The 19,341-nt window shown below is 42.0% G+C and overlaps 1 protein-coding gene across 4 annotated transcripts in view; it reads left to right on the top strand.

The window, feature by feature from the left end:
- Window positions 1-6,723: 6,723 nt before the first annotated feature.
- Window positions 6,724-19,341, top strand: part of EPHA7 (EPH receptor A7) — a 171,318-nt gene continuing 158,700 nt past the window's right edge. Inside the window, exons 1-3 of one of the 4 annotated variants that reach the window (XM_081186545.1) lie at window positions 6,724-7,094; window positions 12,684-12,748; window positions 17,831-18,500. In XM_081186545.1, coding sequence (XP_081042671.1) covers window positions 6,998-7,094; window positions 12,684-12,748; window positions 17,831-18,500 — 832 coding nt within the window. In that variant the 5' untranslated portion in view covers window positions 6,724-6,997. Of the gene's footprint in view, window positions 7,095-11,619; window positions 12,023-12,683; window positions 12,749-17,830; window positions 18,501-19,341 lie in introns of those variants that run through there. The other 3 variants (XM_081186543.1, XM_081186542.1, XM_081186544.1) reach the window with 3 other exon arrangements.

The raw sequence follows: 19,341 nt of genomic DNA, 5'->3' as shown, positions 1-19,341 counted from the left end.
CCCAAAAAATCCCAGGGTAGCAACCACATCAGCCTTAAAGCAATGCAATGAAAAATCACAATGCATCTAAAAATAATGACAAAACACATTGATCTTTTGGCTACACATTGTATGGATCACCACCCCAGTATTACCGATTTTCACTGGTGTTCACCTTCATATCAAAACATATTTTATATGCTGCTACTCAGAAAAGGGTGCACACCAATCCTTTGCATAGGGACGCGGGTGGCACTGTGGGTAAAACCTCAGCGCCTAGGACTTGCCGATCGCATGGTCGGCGGTTCGAATCCCCGCAGCGGGGTGAGCTCCCGTCGTTCGGTCCCAGCTCCTGCCCACCTAGCAGTTCGAAAGCACCCTTAAGTGCAAGTAGATAAATAGGTACCGCTTTATAGCAGGAAGGTAAATGGCATTCCGTGTGCTGCTCTGGTGCCGGTTCACCAGAGCAGCTTCGTCACGCTGGCCACGTGACTCGTAAGTCTCTGCGGACAGCGCTGGCTCCCGGCCTCTAGAGTGAGATGAGCGCACAACCCTAGAGTCTGTCAAGACTGGCCCGTAAGGGCAGGGGTACCTTTACCTTTACCTAATCATTTGCATGTTTACTGTGAAGTAGGCCCGACTATCTTTAGCATAATTAACTCCAACATAATATAAAATATACAGGGTGTTACAGTCTCAGGTACGTTAATGTTACTTGTGCAACATTTTGTTGTACCTATAACAACACCTAGAACGCTTATCCCTACCAGAGGAGCAGTGAACAGAGTGGAAGTCTTTAATGCTGAAGAGCTGCTGAACTGAAGCCAATGCAGACTTGGTCAGTAACCTAAGTAGCAGATAACTAGGAGCAAGGTATATGTATTAAATAAATCTTTGGGAAAAGTGCTTACCTCTGTCAGGCTCTTAAAATTAAAGCAATTTCCATGATATGTACAGAAATTCTATGCAGCACTGGGATCACTGTGGTACATCGTTGGTGCAGCTCCAGTAACAGCAAGTTTTTATTCTGTCCCCTTCTTTCATTTTATATATTTTGGGTGAGTGACATTGCTAAGGACATCAACCCACTACTAATCATGAGTGAAGTGCACAGCTAATTAAAATCAATGGGGCTGTGGCTTGCTGTATGGTTGGCAAATTGATGATTTGGAATGGAGCTTTATTAAAACAATGCATAGCACCCTAGGGAATGAATCTAGTGAAGTTTCATTGCTGTTATATGAAGTTATACTTGATCAAACAGTGTTTCTCAAACTGTCCTGAACTCAGGGTCCTTCTAAGTTTATCTGATGCGCCAAGCAGCACCAGTCTCTGCTGCTTAGTAGAAAGTGTATCTAGCTCTACCTGCTGTAAGAGCCTTTCTAGGGGATATATTGATATATTGTCCAGAACCAGTTTGAAGTTCATATCGTGATATCGGTTTAATAATTTTTGACCTGGCAATATATCATGAATCATGATGCGTGTGTATGCTATGCAACAATGACAACATGAAGAAAACTGTGAAGCCAGCCAAGGCCTCTACATAACTTCATCCTTATTTCAGACACTGTGATATATTGGTATATCATGATGTTTAGCTGGCGATACATCACAATGTTGAAAACCAGATATTGCCCAGTCCTACTGTTCGCCTCTACATTGTTCAATTCTTATTGCAGACATCTTTATATAGTGTATCAATATATCACGATGTTTAGCTGGCAATACATCACGATGTTGAAAACCACATATTGCCCAGCCCTAAGATTCCTTCCCCTCTTTAGGACAAGGTGCTTCTCCCGCCAATGTTAGAGTCACTGCTACAATAATACCAAATATACTATGAAAAGGATGTAGAATAACAAAATGGTGCCTTAAATTGTGCAAAATTACTTGCCCCAGGACTCCTTTCAATCCAAGGGCCCCATTGTCTTGTGATAATACATCTGGGGCCACATGCTGGTGGTGGGTGGGGCCAGAGGTAAAGTGGGTGGCTCTTTACCTTTGTACCATAGGCTACATTCCAATCATGCAAAAGTCAGATGATTCTAAACACATAAGCCCTCTGTACCTGGGCAAGCCAAATGCATTGTCACAATTCAAGAACACAACTTAATAATAATAATAATAATAATAATAATAATAATAATAATAATAATAATAATATATTATTATTATTATTATTTATACCCCGCCCATCTGGCTGGGCTTCCCCAGCCACTCTGGGCGGCTTCCAAAAGAATATTAAAATATTAAAATACTATAATACATCAAACATTAAAAGCTTCCCGAAACAGGGCTGCCTTCAGATGTCTTCTAAAAGCCTGGTAGTTGTTGTTCTCTTTGACATCTGGTGGGAGGGTGTTCCACAGGGAAGGCGCCACTACCGAGAAGGCCCTCTGCCTGGTTCCCTGTAACTTGGCTTCTCGCAGTGAGGGAACTGCCAGAAGGCCCTCGGTGCTGGACCTCAGTGTCCGGGTAGAACGATGGGGGTGGAGACGCTCCTTCAGATATAATGGACCAAGGCCGTTTAGGGCTTTAAAGGTCAGCACCAACACTTTGAATTGTGCTCGGAAACGTACTGGGAGCCAATGTAGGTCTTTCAAGACCGGTGTTATGTGGTCTCTGCGGCCGCTCCCAGTCACCAGTCTAGCTGCCGCGTTCTGGATTAGTTGTAGTTTCCGGGTCACCTTCAAAGGTAGCCCCACGTAGAGCGCATTGCAGTTATCCAGTCAAAACCACTCACGGAAGGCATAGAGCAGGCCAGTAAGTGATGTGGCCGGGAGGAAGGGGCCATTGCCTAGGAAGAGGCCCAAAGGCTAGACAGAGAAGTCTGGAGAGTTGTATTGAACCTGAGGTTCCCCACCCAATTTACACTTAAACCCAAATCCTAATCATGCTCACTCAGAAGTAAGAATTATTGATTACAATGGGAATTACTTCCTGATAAGAATGCTTAGTTAGGGCAGGGATTAGGACAGTTCAGTGTTGTTTTTTCTCCTCCACAAATACATATGCACACACAGAGGAGATAAAGAGCAATATAAAGCAGTAATTCTACTTGTGCCTGTGATTCTGCTTGTGCTATCCTATTTCAACATATGTAGTCTCCAGTTTAATGGGAGAAAGTATTTATAGTAGTCTTAATGTGTCTTAAGTTATCCAGCAGCTATAAGGCAGGTACAACACTTTGAACTTTCTATTTGTATTAATTTAAACATAACTGCAGTAATTGAAAAGTTTGTAAATGGAGATTTTGTTTCAAATCTGTAAACGGTTATATAAGTAAGCACATTTAAGTCCCATTGAATTCAGTGGGATAGTTAAGGATGTGGACTTAAAAGTGACCGGATTGTATTTTATATTGTTATACCCTATACAGTGGTGCCCTGCAAGACGAATGCCTCGCAAGACGAAAAACTCAATAGACGAAAGGGTTTTTCGGTTTTGCGTTGCTTTGCTAGACGAATTTCCCTATGGGCTTGCTTCGCAAGACGAAAACGTCTTGCGCTTTTTTTTTAAAGCCACTTGAAGAGGCGCAGTTGTGACGGACCGTGCTTCGCAAGACGAAAAACATCGCAAGACGAAAAGACTCGCGGAACGAATTCTTTTCGTCTTGCGAGGTACCACTGTACACACTAAAAGGCATATTTCTAGTGTGCCTATGTATAATAGTAAAAATGCAGCCTATGGTTGTATCCCACTAAATTAGACTGTTACTGATGCCCATTAGTTTCAATGGGTCTACTCTGAGTATGGCTAACATTGTCTATATACCAATAATTGTTTACTTCTCCAGCCTCAATGTGATGGTATATTACAGTTAGAGAAAACTAGTTTACACAAGTTGACTACATTTGTTTCAAAAATATAAACATGTATGCCATTTAGTATCTTTTAAAAGGGCACAGACTGAAGGTTGGGTTTCATAGCAAAATGCAACAATAAATCCTTTTAAATGTAGAAACATATTTCTTCTAAAAATCGTTACTAGTAATTCATTACTAAGTTTCACATTTCAGTTACATATAATCGTCTCTGGTTTCAAACTTTTTTCCAAAGTAGAAAACAACTATTCTTTAACTTTTTGCAATTCTTGACAAAAATAATAATTAATTTTGTTATGTATTCCATTCCTACAAAGGGCACTGCTAAGATCCCCAATACAATCAGATTTTGCAGAGTAAGCATGCTTTTCATCACTGGGGTGAACTTTTAAAAACTGACAACTTTATTTTCCTTTGTAAACAACAAAATTACTTTTATCCGATTAGTTCTTGTTTCTGGTTGTGTGTTAGGGGGGTGGGGAGCCAAAGAGCAAGTAGATTTATGTTGTCTGACTGGTTTCTTCATAACTGCTGTGGAAAGGCGTAAAGGGGCAACATAGTAAAACTGAAAAGGTTGCCAATGTTAATAATTTTACTTTTTAAAGAATTGCAAAGTATACAAAGGTTTTGAATTACATACAATCAAAAGAGGTTGTTTTATATTTGCAATGGCTGCTTCAGAAACAAAACCAAATGTTTTATTGCAGATGTTTTTAGCCAGCAGATCAAACGGATGTGGTATCGTGTTACATAGTTTTTTCTTATCACTTTTTTAAAAAAGAAAAAAACAAACACACCAGAATATTTCATTTGTATGTTCTTGTTCTTTTATTCCGCATGCCAAAAAGGACACTGCAATCTGCAAAGGCTAAAATTAGAAAAACTGGTGATTCTTTTTTTAAACTATATGCACATACTACTGTACACATACACTTCTACTAGTTTCAAAGCTGTGAGTTTGACCCAGATCCACAGAAAAGTCTTAAATTGAGCCAAATTCACATATCAAACAATATAAATAATCTTTTTTCCCTTTTCTTTTTTTGAGAAGCTGAAATTGAAGGGACTGGAGAGTTCTTCTTGGGAAAGTTCAGGGAAGTGGGGAGAGTTAGGGTATGCTACAAGACTTTGCTTATGTAATTTGTTTTCTAGATAATTCAAGGAACTTTATTTAAAGCCGTTTCAGTTGCTTTAACTTGGGAACAAAATCCGCTCAAATCTCACTCTATCAGCTTAAAAAAATTGAACACCAGATTGTGTCTATTATTTGCTGGGAAAAGTCCTTCCATGTTTGCTGCTGCAGCAGCAAACAACACACATTGCATTATAGTGTGTATGCTTTTTAGAAAACATGCTTAACATTGCCACTTTTACTTTGAAGGAAAAGCAGCCCATCAGCAGCTGTTGCTAGTAAGGTGTGAAGATTAAGCAGCAACAGCAACCTGGCCTCCCTCCTCCTGCCCTGCAACAGAAGCTGGAAAGGAGGAAGAGAGATTCCCTGCTGTCAGGAACACCTACTCCTACCCGACAAGGCATCTCCTCCTCTAAAGTCTGCTGGGGAAGCATTCAAGGTAGAGAAACTGGAGGCTGCTCTTACCTCTGCTCTCTTTGGAGAACCTGTCAGCACAAACTTGGCCCATGGTGCTGCCTAGAGAGAAAATGTAAGCAGCCACCTCTGCCAGTTCACACACCCTCTCCAAATCATCCTCTGGGCAGCACAGTGGTGGAGAGTGAACCTTATCTTTCCTTCTGTGCTTCAGTGAGACAGGAGGTCGTGGCTATTTCTGGCAGAAGCAGCTCCTGTCTCCACAACTGCTCATTTTCTGTTTCTCAGTAGCAAGGATTGGACAAATGCTGGCTGCTGCTGCTGCCCGTGATAATTCAGCCGCCCTCTTGCTCTGAACCTGCCCATTCACCCTTGCAAGTTTGGACTGGCTGCTGCTACAGCAGCAGGAGGAAGGATTGGGACCGCCAGAGCCACTCAGAGAGGAACAAGGGAACACAACACGGCACTGACTGTTCACTGGAGGACCAGCCACCATCTCTGCCTGCTCACTCAACTTTTGTGTGGCCATTAAGGCCACGCAGAGGGAGGCAGCCAAGAAAATAAGATGGCCCTTTATAGGAGTAGCCCATTCATCCTCCCATTCGCAGGGAAGGTTGGGCCTTTTGGGACCCAATCACTGCCCCACCAAGAGTGCAGGTGAGCCAGCCAGAGGTTCAGCTGGCTGCTCTTTCCACGCCAACCCTGCCTGGGGCACCTCCTGGAGGGGAAGGGAGCGGGGCTGGCAGAGGTGACTGGTTGCATTTTGTTTCTAGGCAGCCCCATGGGCCCAGTTCTCCCTGCCACAGTGCCCAGAGGGGATGAGGAAGAGCTCGGAGCTCGGAATGGACACCAGCCAAAGCGGCGGAGTTCAGAAGAGGAGGCGCTCCGCTTTCTGCCTGGTCTCGTTTCCAACTCTGCTGCAAGAGGAAGGGAAGATGGGGAGGCTGCTCCTTGCAGTTTGATCTCCTCCCTTGTAACAGCTGCTCATCAGCTGCTATTCCTTTTTTTTAAAAAAAGTGCCAGCGCCAGCCTCGCACTTTTAAAGTCCGCTTAACTTAAATGTGCAGCTTGACCCTCAGACAGACCCACGCCCGCCTCCCGCCAGCGAGCGCTAAGAATACGAGCACCAGAAGGGGAATCCGGGACTAGCTGCAACCTGACACCTTCCGCCGCTGACTGGCTGAGACGCCTCGCTCCGCCTCCGCCGTCCGAGCGACTCATTGCCCAGCCGTGCCTCCAGAACTCGGAATCCGGCTTTCTCGTAGGCTGGGCTCTCCTGCCAGTCATTCTGAAGGACGGGCTCTTCTCCCCGGCTTTGGCCCGGCCCCCTTTCCTCCTCCTCCTCCTCCTCCCACCCCCCCGCGCCTATTGATATTATTGGAGTGTGGTGCGAGCGGCCGGTCTGCAGTCGGAGACTCGCAGGCAGCAAATACGGAGAGAAAAAGCGAGTAGGGCAAGGGGAAGAAGGCAGCCGGGGAGAGAGAGCGAGCTCTGGGCAAGAGCGCTGCGAAATAAAACACGTTACAGAACAAGCTCTTTAATCCCCACCGAGTGGCAGCAGCGGGAGCAACAGCAACCAGCGCACAGTCTCTCTCTCTCGAATATATATGTAATTAGATATATTTTAAACACCTCATGCACCATGGTTTTTCAAAGTAGGCTCCCTTCATGGATTATTTTGTGTTGCGTCTGGCTGCTTCGCTTTGCACACACGGGGGAGGCACAGGCTGCGAAAGAAGGTAAGGCGATGCCGAAAACAAAAGTTTATCTCGTTGCAAGGGCTTCCTGGAGTGTTTATTCTTGCTCCCCGAGATTGCAACTGCATGCAGCCCCTTCTCCCCTCTCCCTCTCGAGCCCAGCAGAGATGAAAGGGGCAGCGCTGGGCACCCGCAGCCCCGTGCCGAGTCCTAGGCAAGGGAGCGAGCACCTCATTCATAGATGATAATGGATCCCCGTTGCACCCCGATTGTGTCTGCGTGACTGTAAAGAACGGCGCGTTTCCTATCAGGATTTAGGTCTGTAAGGTGTGCACGTGATGCAAAGCCCTGGGATGGTTTCAGGTCTGTGCAGGGCTGGCGAGGGGGTGGGGGCGCATATCGGTAGGACCGCTGGGGAGTTTCTTCTATTGCGATTAGGGGGCAACTTAAAAGGTGGCTGATAGCATAAGCAGTGCAATTCTACCCCGCATCGATGCCCCACCACCGACATAATAAAATATGAAAAGATTCCGCCCCCCCCCCCGCTGGAGTTTGTGGAGGAATGAAGCTACTCCATGACTGCAGGAGAGTTTGGGGACGGAGGATGTGATCCCTTGGGGTCGGGAGCGAGGGCGCTTCTTTGGAGTCGCCCGTGTCACCTAGAGCAGCTCCTCCGAAAGTCTTACTTGTCCGCTTCGTATCGATAGCGGGATCTGCAGCTCTCGGAGCGGCGGCGTTCAGTCCGAGAGGAAGGAGAGGGAGCAGGCGGAGCAGCAGCAGCAGCCTCCTGTAGAACTATTTGCATCACATATGCAGTCTCCGTGCGTGTGTGTATTAGCTGTGTGCACATTTTCACGAGATGTGCTTTGCCTCCCCCCCGCACCCGCGCCCTCTGTTGTGCATAATCCATAGGCTGCTTCTGTGTATGGCAGGGAGCTAATCTGTTTCCTCGGCGTCTTCCCTCTTGAATCGCAACCGGGGGCTTCGAAGACCTGCTCCGTCGTTTACAAAACGTAGTTTCGCAGACCTGCGAAAGGAAACGGTTCCCCACGAGATGTAAAATACATCTCTTGCCTTGCCTTGCGGGAAATGTGAGGTTCTGTGAACATATGTGTTCGAGGGGGTATAATGTCTTGGGGGGGGAGAGGACGCCCCCCCCCCACCATACATTCTCGCTTTTTGAGTTTATAGGCATGAGGTAAAATGCATGGCTTAGCCTATAGTCGGAGCTAGGAAGGACGGGTCCTCCTCTTCCCGGTGGAAACGTGCCCTGTACCTAGGCAGGAGGGAGAGCGGGCGGAGAGCGGGCGAAATCAGGCGCTCTCGCTCGGCAGGCTGTGGAAAGTTTCTCCGGAAGGCGGAAAACGCCGAGGGAAAGCTGGCGAAAGGATAAGGAGAGGAGGGGAGGCGGCGGGCAGCGGTGCCCCGGCTCCCGAGAGGGCGGCATCTGGGGTGGGAAAGAAGCCCGCATCTCCTCACGCGGTGCCCTATTGGAGGGGCGGGGGGAGGGACACCGGACAGACCGAAGCCGGTGTCACTTCAGCCACCCCGTTGTGTCCAGAAGGGCGTCATGATTTGTGAATTGACTGGAGGGGGGGGGGAAGAAAAAACCCAACTCGGTGTGTGTGTGTGGTGTGATCTCTGGAGTTCACCTGGGGCAGCCTCGCAAAACTCCTCTCCAACTTTGGAGACCCTGCTCAGTCCCCCTTCTGGTCCGGGAAGAACGGGGGGGGGGAATCGCCGGCCACTAAAAAAAAAAAAGGTTTCATCGTCCACGGTGGTGTGTATGAAGGCCACCTTCAAAAGAAGGGGGGGCCTCGTGGGGTTTGAGGGGGGGCAAGAGAAAAACAATCCTGTGGGGAGGAGGGGGGAAGGCACAGCCAGCCCCACGACTTCCTGACGATCGTTTGCAAGGGGGACTCGGGTTCAGCGGCTATGGAGATGAGGGAGGGAGAGCCAGGGTCGCAGCCTCCACCTCGGCCAGCAGCGGACGGGGGTTTCTTCTCCGCTCCCTGGAAACAAATCCCGCCGCCTCAGCTCGGCTGCCCGCCTGGGAACTCCGCGTAAAAGGCTAAAGGGGGCGCTTGCGAAGGCGCTCGCTTAGGAGGAAGAGAAGCGCGGGAACGGGCTGCCCCCGCCGCGTCACTTCATTAGCTGAGCGGGGACGGCTGCGTGGGGCGCGAAGGGCGAAGGCGCAAGTCTTGCTCGCCTCCTGAGCCCGGGAGGGAGGGAGGCGGCATTCTCCTGGGTGCTCGGAGCAGAGATGCCTCTTCTGTTTCAGTCGCCTGAGGGAAGGATGGAGCCTCGAGGAGATGCTCCGCTTCCCTTTTCCTTCCTCCGGGCCTGACGAGTGCCCCGGACTGAGTTCCAAAACGTAACTCGCTTGTGCTCGGGGCTTGTTTGGCTCTGAGGCTTCGGCTGCGCTTGTTACTCGAGGCTAAGCTGCACTGAACCAGATGGGGCTTGCTTCTGAGTAAAGGCTTCGGCTGTTTTCCAGGCCTGGTGCGGGAAAAGTAGTAATCAAGCGCCTCTGAGCATGTGCAGAGTGACACACATTCCCCGCTGGCAATGCCAAAGGGGCTCTTGGTTAGATTGTTAAAGGATATTGCAGAAAGGAGTCTTGTGGCACATTCAGGCTTTGGGTAGGATGCACTGGACACTGGTGAGAACAAAAAATTATTGGGACACCTTAAAAATGTTTAATAGATTCGCACTATTGAAGGTGTCCCAAGACTTCTTTCGTTTCCTCCTGATCACAGTGTGTGACCCCCATAGGGCCAAGGATCGATCCAAACCAGAGGGTATGGATCCCAGTCAGACTTGTGTCCTAAACTGAACAGTGTGTTTACAGCAGTAGGGGGTGGGGAGATATATTTTTATTTTTTAAGCTGGGGGGATGAGTTGATCAACCATTCAGAGAATAGCTATCAGGTGTGAAAATGTGTTGAGTAATTTCTTTGGCACTCACTTCAGTGTACTGTTATCTGGTTGCGAGAGAGGGGAGAAGAACTTCAGAAAATAGCATAATAAAATAACATGCAAAAACTATATACCTATATAGCAGAGCTTTCCAAACTGTGTCGCGACATATAATTGTGTAGGGTGCAGTGTGTAGGTGTGTCATGCAAACGCTCCCCATGCTCTTATAAGGGGTTGGTTTAACCTCCGGTTTGCTAATAAAACTGAATTACTGTGTCATGAAATGCTGCATGTCTAAAAAGTGTGTCACTAACATGAAAAGTTTGGAAAGCTCTGCTTTATGGGTACCAAAGGTTATAATTGACGCCCCCCCCCCAAGTAGCTCCATTAGGTACAGCTAGTTTTATATAGTAGCACCACCGTTCATGAAATGGTTTTCTATCTGGCAAGTTACACTGGCTGTCCTTTATTTTTGAGCTGTTGATCTGACTACTGCAGCAAAGCTGGAATTGGCCGATGTGTGGACTACAGATTTCATTAGAGGCCTTTCTCTAACAGAATCTAAAATGTATTTCATTTTCTGTTGTTATTGACCTGGTTTGAGTTGGTTGGTTTGTTGGAGGGACTTATTTCTTTGGAAAAGAAAAACCTCTGTTTTGAGCACTTGGCAAAACTTAAGGGAAGTTTGCTTGTGAAACTTGAATAAAGGGTCCCTCAGCACCTGTGAAAGTATTTCTTTTTTCTCTCCCCAAAAAGTTGTTGTTTCTTTAAAAGTCAGTATCATAAAATAGGATTATTCTCATAACTTTGAAAAATCAAGTTAATGCACACTAAGCACTTTAAAACTTGTATTCTGTGTACTCCAGACACAGAAGAGAGATACCCCTTTCACTATAATTTTGTGTACAATACATGTTTAGGTTGTTTGAGTACCACTGGGAATGTTTAGTGCAATTAAAGAATTACAACCTGTTTTCAATAGATGTACTGATGGAGACATGGAGGGTTAAACCTGCACTATGACTTTTTTTAGCTAAGCTTATCAGCATGGTCTTTAATTAGCAACAGCAATACACAGAACTCTATTAACTCCTAGTTAGAGACCATTAATAGCTGAAGTCCCTTAGATACCTGGCTTAATTAAATAAATAATTAAATGAAAAGTGAAGCTATTTAAAGTTTGAGTAGGGCCTGAACTTCATTGAGAAGGCACGATGTAAGGATACAAAAAGATTCTTTAAAACAATATGCTTTCCACAATATACTTAAGTGTAGGGCTGCAACCGTTGGTGCATATTTATTTGAGAGTAAGCACCTAAGTGGGACTCACATTTGTGAGCATAGATGATCAGGTTGGAAGGCTGCATTCCTCTTTGGTTGGAAGTAATCTGAATTAAAATCAATAGTGATTACTCCCATTACACATGGTTAACACTGGATCACAAAATTAGACAATGCCTGAATATATTCCACAAAGTTCTATTTTTTATGATGGGAAGTTTATTTTTGCTTATTTCTCAAAATATGTCAACGTGCATGGATAGATTTCAAATGGTACTCATGGTAAGAAGTACTTTTAAATCTAAGACTGCAGCCAGCTACACACTTGGGCAGGGATTTCAATATAATTTACTGCTAATTAACTGTGTAGAGAACTGCAGGCTGTATATTGATTTATATTAATTGGTTATTTTAAACTGAAAGGTGCTTTTGTTAACAGTCGATTAGTAAAATGTACTCTTGACTAAAACATGTCAATGTAAAAAAGAAAAAAAGAAACACCAAGTTTGTATCTGCAGTTAGCAGAATGATGCTATTTGAAATAATATTTCATTATTTGAAGTTTAAATACTGACCAACAGTTTTAAGAGGTGGTGTGGAACTAAATGCACTAATGTGTCAGTAAAGCTTTATGATAATACTCAATAGTACTCATATTCAGCAAATTATAAATAAATTTATATTACTACCCATGTATAAGCCCTTTTCTATTTTTATTTTGTTTATTGGACTGAGCACTACTGTAAAATAACAGTACTTCTAAGTAGCAGGTAAGTTTACAGTACTTGTAATTTATAACAAATTTTATAGGAAAAAATAGAAGTGTAGTCTCTGTTTTGCTGAAATGGCAACCCCCCCCACTCCAGTTGCATCCAACATCTGTCAGTTTCATCTTCGTCTTTTTGAAATATATTTTCTGGATCTCAGTATGCATATGTGCATTTTAATAATTTATTGTATAATGAAGAATTGTAAAGCTAAGATATATGTATATTTTTGATGATGAACAGTTCCAAATTAACTGGATTTATCATTTTTGACATCTCGGTATAATATATTGTTTTATATACACACATAAACTTTATTGTCAATCTTCTCTAATACATCTTTGACTAGTACAGATCACAATAGGTTATTACATAGTTAAAAAATTAAAAAGTAACTTAATGTTAATGTATATAAATGCATGTTGCACAATAAATGTACTTTAATGAAAATGAATTTTTTTTTTGTATTTTCTGTCATTTCCCGATAGAATTTTGTTTTATATAATAAATTATACCTGAAAAATTAGTCATCTGCATTTGAGGAAGTTCATCCAGCTGCTCTGTGTTAATACTTTTTGAATTGATTTTTTAGGGAAAGATAATTTAATAAATGAAACTTGATTCTTAAAATAATTTTAACGCAAATATTTTTTCTCTCTTTCAGTAATATTGTTGGATTCTAAAGCACAACAGACAGAGTTGGAATGGATTTCTTCTCCTCCTAATGGGGTAAGTATACCACAAGAACAAGAGAAAATAAATTGCACCAAAAAATCGCGCGCACACAGTTTAAATTAAACATTTTCCCAAAATGTTTGTCAGTGTAACGTTTTTCCTGGGAAAGGAGGTATAGTTCAAACCTGTGTTCTATAATTTAACAATACGAGTGTTTTCAAGACATGAGAAACATTTCAAGCATTTAATTTTTTTTATAGAACTTAAAGATCAAGATACAGAAATTGCTGCCATTAGAGCAGAAATTTTATGTACTTATTTTCAGAACTTTACTTAACAAACTTATCCTGATGTAGTTTGACATTACTTATATAATTAAGTCATTCCTATTTAGACTTCCTTCCCCCCCCCCCCGTTCATTTGATCATATGAAAAACGCCCATCTCACATCTGTTTAGAAACAATATGATGGAATGAAAGAATCTAGATTCTTCTAAAAATGAAACACTCTGGAAACTATATCACATGGGCAGTTTAAATAAGTAAGCATCCTTAATAATTTTCCTCTGATGAAATTTTGATTTAATTAAAAGGGTTTCTGCTGCCTCAGCACTTTGAGCATTGGGTTGCCCACCATTTAGAGTAGTTCTTAAATCACACAGTCTCTTTGAGTGCCTGTGAATAAAGGTTTGCGCAATCAATCCTTTAATCCAAAGCTTATAAAGAAATGTGGAACTGAAAGAGCATGAACTGTGAGTGGGGATACAAAAGTGTAACAAATCCTGTGTATAAGAAGAATGAAAACCTGTTAAGTGTCTTAGTTGAAAAGCAAGATCGTAAACTCAATCCAACATAGGGTGAAAGTAAGTCTGAAGGCTTTCGAAACGTAATGTGAGCTGAAAGTTTAAGACGAATAATAACTTCATATGTGTGTTGGAAAGAACAATTTTAGGTAGACTGCATAAAGGCATGGTCACATGTTTGGGGGCTGGGGATATAAAATGTTTCAGGAAAGGTGATGGGAATACATTTCAGTGGTAGTCCATGCTGCAAGTGTCATATTTAAGATACTGATTAAAATAAAAGCATTGTACCCCTGACAAAGAAAAAAATACTGGTGTCATCTAGCAAATAAAAAGGCACAAAGTCTGCATTTATTATGCTTATTTGTTGTATGCGCTAGAGTCCAAGCATTGCCAAGTGAACTTATTAACACATTTTCAAGGAGAGGTTGATGGCTCTTGAGGAAAAAATAGTTTCAGTGTTCTTAGTGCATTTCTGAAACCAAAGAAAATCAAACCAAAGTCTCCATTATTAATGGCAAAAAAGGCAATAATGTGTTTTATTATATGTAATTCTAGAAAGTACCAGTAGCATACTTCTGATAATCAGGACGTTTCTGCAGTTGTTTATATACACATTAAAGCTGGGAGATTAATATAATATATCGAAACATTTTATTTCAAGGTGATTGTCTCTTATGTCCCTACTTTAAGCTAAATACAAGCATCAGTTCCGGCTTAGATTGAGTTTTCAAATTAAGAAAAGGTAATTGCAGTTACCTACTGGTACTCAAACCAAGGAAAGAAAGTAAATATGTACACTTAACTTGCATATACATAATTTGTTTGAATTTTCAGTATGAAAATGTCTTCAGGTGGTTTCCTTTCTCACAGTTATGACAGATAACATATTTCCCTCATAATACCAAACCTGGTATTATGTACTGTTCAAAGCAGTGAGATGAGAAGAGACCATTGCTCAGTATACAAAGCATGTGCTGTACCACTGAAGATTGCAAACTTCATCCCCATTTAAAAAGAACTTTGGTTATAAGGGTGGGGCAGCCATTTGCCTGCCAGTCAGTTGGCAGTTCTGTGCTATGTAGACCATTGGTCTGACTTAATATAATGTAGCTTCACATGATTCCTTTCTTAAAGGGAATATTAAGTTTCAGTGGGCAATTAGTTCAGCTCACTAAAGCAACAGTGTGCATGTCATATCATGCGTATTGTGACATAAATACTGCAGTGCTTTGAAAATACAGTTTTATATTTACAACTTCTGTGCGTTTCAACATTTACAACCATCATATATTTTGTGGTAATAAGTTCCAGCATCAGTTCATCAATGTCTGCTTTTCTTAGAGCAGTGGACTAACACTAAAATGATCTCATTTGCTGTCAAATAGGCTTGTGAACTATTGTGTGATACATGGCTTTGAGCATGGTAGGCCAGTCTTCCTTAGTGCTTGCCTTCCATGAGTCATTAATAGTGATGACTGGGGTAGATATAATGCTGAGCAGCCCCTTAACCATGGTTAAAATGGCAGGGGTTTCAAGGTCACGTTTCTCTCAGGGGGTGATTGCAAGATCCCCCACTCAGCCCCTTCTGTCACCTGGTAAAAATTCCACCTGCTCATTACCTATTGGCGTTGACAACAATTAAGCACTCCGTGAGCACAAAACAAAAGGAGTGGCTGATGCTGACCAGGGTTTGAAAGTGGTTAGTAAAACCTGAATAAGTGTTACTGTTAACTTCACCTAATGTGAATACTGATCTAGCACTTAACTGCAAATAATAAGAGAAAGGAGAAAAACAGTTTCTTTTTAGGAGGGTGCATGCATATGAGCTGTTCTTAATCATTAAGTGTTACAGATAACTGGTCCTGAGTAATGAATTGTTCCCACAAGAAGATGAGTGATTGTGACCCAACCTGATTCACACTCCAAGGCCTGTTCAATGTTAAGGAAATAATACTGCCAAAAAAATAATAAAAATCATTGGGTTGAATCCAGACCTGCTTTTCCATTTTTGGAAACGCTCTTTCTGTTCTTAGAATAAAATTGCATCTGACAGGGGCTACTGCTCCACAAACGTCATGTTTTCTTGTGTGGAAGTGAGGAGACGACTCTCACTTGTTCTTCCTCTCCCCTGCAGCCCACAATGCCATCTCCCACACGCTTCTGAAGGGTCTCCCAAACTTCTTGAGTAGATTTGTAGAGGCATGGGGACTACAAGGGGTGGGGGGGGGGGGAAAGGGATATGCAAAAATAGCCTTGACCTTTTGCCTGAAGGAGCATACTGTATGCCACTACTAACTTTTATATATTCCTTCGTTTTCAAACGAAGTTATATATAAGTTATAACGAAGTTATACCGAGATAGTTTCCAATATAGATGTAAGCTTTATCTAATACCAGTTTCAATAGATAAGCCAAATTTAAATGTCATTATTTTACTCCAAAGGGTTAATTCAGATTGCATTTTGGATATAATTGCAGTCATAACTTGATTATACGAAGCAATATAATCATGTGGTAATTCATCAAAGATAATTGTCTTGTATCACCTCATGCAATTCCAGGATCAAAGCTGTAAGGTGATAAGCCTGTCAGCGATAAGCTGTATGCCATATGATGTTTCCCACATGGAATGTGGTAATTTTTCTTCATTTGTTAGATGTGGAAATATATTTTTGGACTAGCCCTTTGGCCTTCCCATTGAACTATGTTCAATCACCTATTTTTTCATCGACCGACGAACCACCTCAGTCTTCGCTCAAAACAGCTTTATTCATTACCTGCAGGAGAAAATATTATTATTTTCCTTCCTTCAGAAGAAAACACATTGAAATAAAGATAATCTGGACTAGACTAGCATAGCTGAATGACTTTTACGAGTCAAGAATTTAGGGGCCTGAATTGTTACAGTGAACCAAGTAGGATATTGGGTTAAATTAAAAAATGATTTTCTTGAGTTTTTGCAGTTCATGTAAAATAGTAGTAGAAGAAAAAATAGTAGTTTCAGTTTCAAACAATTAGAATTGATAACAGTTGATTTCTAATGTAAACTTTCTGTTCTGATTTCTAATATTCAAGGAAGTAAAAATCGAAGGATTCAGTCCCTAAATATTAGAATGCTACCATGCTTCACTGGATATCATATGCATACCTTTGTAACACAGAGACTTTTTACCTACTCGAAATTCCACATAGCATACTTTTTTACTCTTAGACAGCTGCAGAGAGGCTGCATAGCAGATTGTAGCCCCGATATTGCAGCCTTTGTTTGTAGATTTATATCTTTCTAAAGGCATTTTGTTTATTTTGATACCCCTGAAGTTCTGATTGATTTTTGTAGAATGGAAATCCCATAACTCAGCAGTAGCCCCATGGACCTGCCTGCCATTTCTCTGTATCAAATGTGTTGTGAATCTGTGCCTGTTGAATAATACAATTCAGAGACTATGGCTGGGATCCAGTGTGGTTGTGTAGGAAGCTTTAGTGAATCCAGCAGGGCTTCTAATTGCAGCCTCCCTGAGCTGTCTGAGAAAGTGATCTGGAAAAATCTGCCATGTCAGACACAAACTCTTTAGATCTTGGCCCACAAAATTTGTGTGTTTTGTTTATTTATTTATGACAGTATTCATATACCACCCTTTCCTAAAATACCAGTCCTGTGTACAGCAATATAAAAACATAGCCTTTCTCTTTCATTAAAAGTAGTACAGAACATCATTAAAATGACCATCTACTCCAGAAAATGGTAAACAACTGTATATGCCTAGTGCCATAAAATCTTCAAGAGATGCATGGAGGTCAAAAGGCAGGATGTCTGCCGAATCACAGTTGGAAGAGTGTTCCTCTATAATCTTAGTTTTCTCCTTTAATTATTAAGATTGCAGACCATAGTCCATGGAATCGGTGACAAAATTTTCCTGGTGTTTCTGTCAGATCTAGAGTACCCATTTAATGCAAGATGAAGTAAATGGTTAGAAAATCATTTATATAGCAATTTAGTGTGTCCAAATTGTTTCACTTAAAATATCTTGTAATCCTTGTAACAAACTTGCAAAGTAGTTTGTTATTATTCACAATCTGAATCTTAGATAGGACAGAGGTTAAAATGCAACTTGCATAGTTCAGGTAAGATTGAGAACCAGGGCTGCTCACTCCTTTGGCTACTACAGTATACTAGCTCTCCATGTAAATGCTTTTGATATTGCTAGGGTTTGGATCAGATTCATCACCACAGTTCAATCCCCCCCCCCAATATTTTGAGAAAGATGTTTTATTGTTAAGTATGCTAAAATGTCCTATTTTAATATGAATAATTATTTCTTTTATGTTTTAGTGGGAAGAAATTAGTGGGCTGGATGAAAACTACACGCCTATACGAACGTACCAGGTATGCCAAGTCATGGAACCTAACCAAAATAACTGGCTTCGGACTAACTGGATCGCAAAAGGCAATGCACAAAGGATTTTTGTAGAACTAAAATTTACTCTGAGGGATTGTAATAGCCTTCCTGGAGTCCTGGGAACATGTAAAGAAACTTTCAACTTGCATTATTACGAAACAGACTATGACACTGGCAGGAGTATCAGAGAAAACCTGTATGTAAAAATAGATACTATTGCAGCTGATGAAAGCTTTACCCAAGGTGACCTTGGGGAGAGAAAGATGAAACTTAACACAGAGGTGAGAGAGATTGGACCTCTGTCCAAAAAAGGATTCTACCTTGCATTTCAGGATGTAGGTGCCTGCATTGCTTTGGTTTCTGTCAAAGTATACTACAAGAAGTGCTGGTCCATTATTGAGAACTTAGCTATTTTTCCAGATACAGTGACTGGGTCAGAGTTCTCCTCCTTAGTTGAGGTACGAGGAACCTGTGTCAGCAGCGCAGAAGAAGAGGCTGAGAACTCTCCTAGAATGCATTGTAGTGCAGAGGGAGAATGGTTAGTACCTATTGGAAAGTGTATCTGCAAAGCTGGTTTCCAGCAAAAAGGGGACACGTGTGAACGTAAGTAGAAAAAAAAATACTTTTATGTATTCCCCTACTGAATATTTTACTGTGTCTCTTTTTTTAAAAAAAATGACTTTTGAATGAAAGTGTTCCGTTATTTAGTTCAGATACCATGAGGCTTGGAATTGTTATGCTTCACACTAGCTGGCGTAGATCAATTGCATTCAAGGGTGGAAGTCAACAATTGAATGTTGCATTTTGAAAAGGCTGTTAAACTGACTATGCAGAGCACGGTTCATCTTTACTAATGGTGTTGCACGCACACTGTAAATGCAGTTACATAATGCTATTTTACCAGAAATAGGCCAAGGAGGACATTCTTCAGAATACCCTTGAAGAAATCACAACTTGCAGAAAAGATACCATGAACAATCTTGTGTGTGATGAATGCTTGCTGCTTATTCTGAGTAGCTTATTTGTAGGAAACTATACAGAAACTAAAAGTAAGAGTATAATGCACTTTTGATTAATTAGCCACTGAAAAGCTTTTTGGGGATGCATTAGGGTTAAGGTCCTAGGGGTGGCTGTAGGAAAGTTGCTATTCAGAAAGGGAAGCGAGTCACAGCATGCATGGTTTCCTCTGCACCCATATCAGATCTGGTTCCTAAAGGTTTGATTCATTACACAGGATTCTAAAATGCAAACACGTTTTATTTCTGCAAGTTTCCCACAGGTGGATTTTATACAGTGTGATATTGACTTTAGATCTTTGCAGGACTGAACAAATCTTCCAGTATTGAAGATGCAGAGAATAAGAATCTGTGCATTAAACTTGGGAGATAGCGTTAAGAATTGTAATATGAAACTACCCATGCAAGTCTGTTAGAAGTATTATAAA

This window comes from Podarcis bocagei (assembly GCF_964188305.1).
Source record: "Podarcis bocagei genome assembly, chromosome: 3".
In the NCBI taxonomy this organism is placed as follows: Eukaryota; Metazoa; Chordata; class Lepidosauria; order Squamata; family Lacertidae; genus Podarcis; species Podarcis bocagei.
This window is presented reverse-complemented; position numbering and strand designations above follow the sequence as displayed.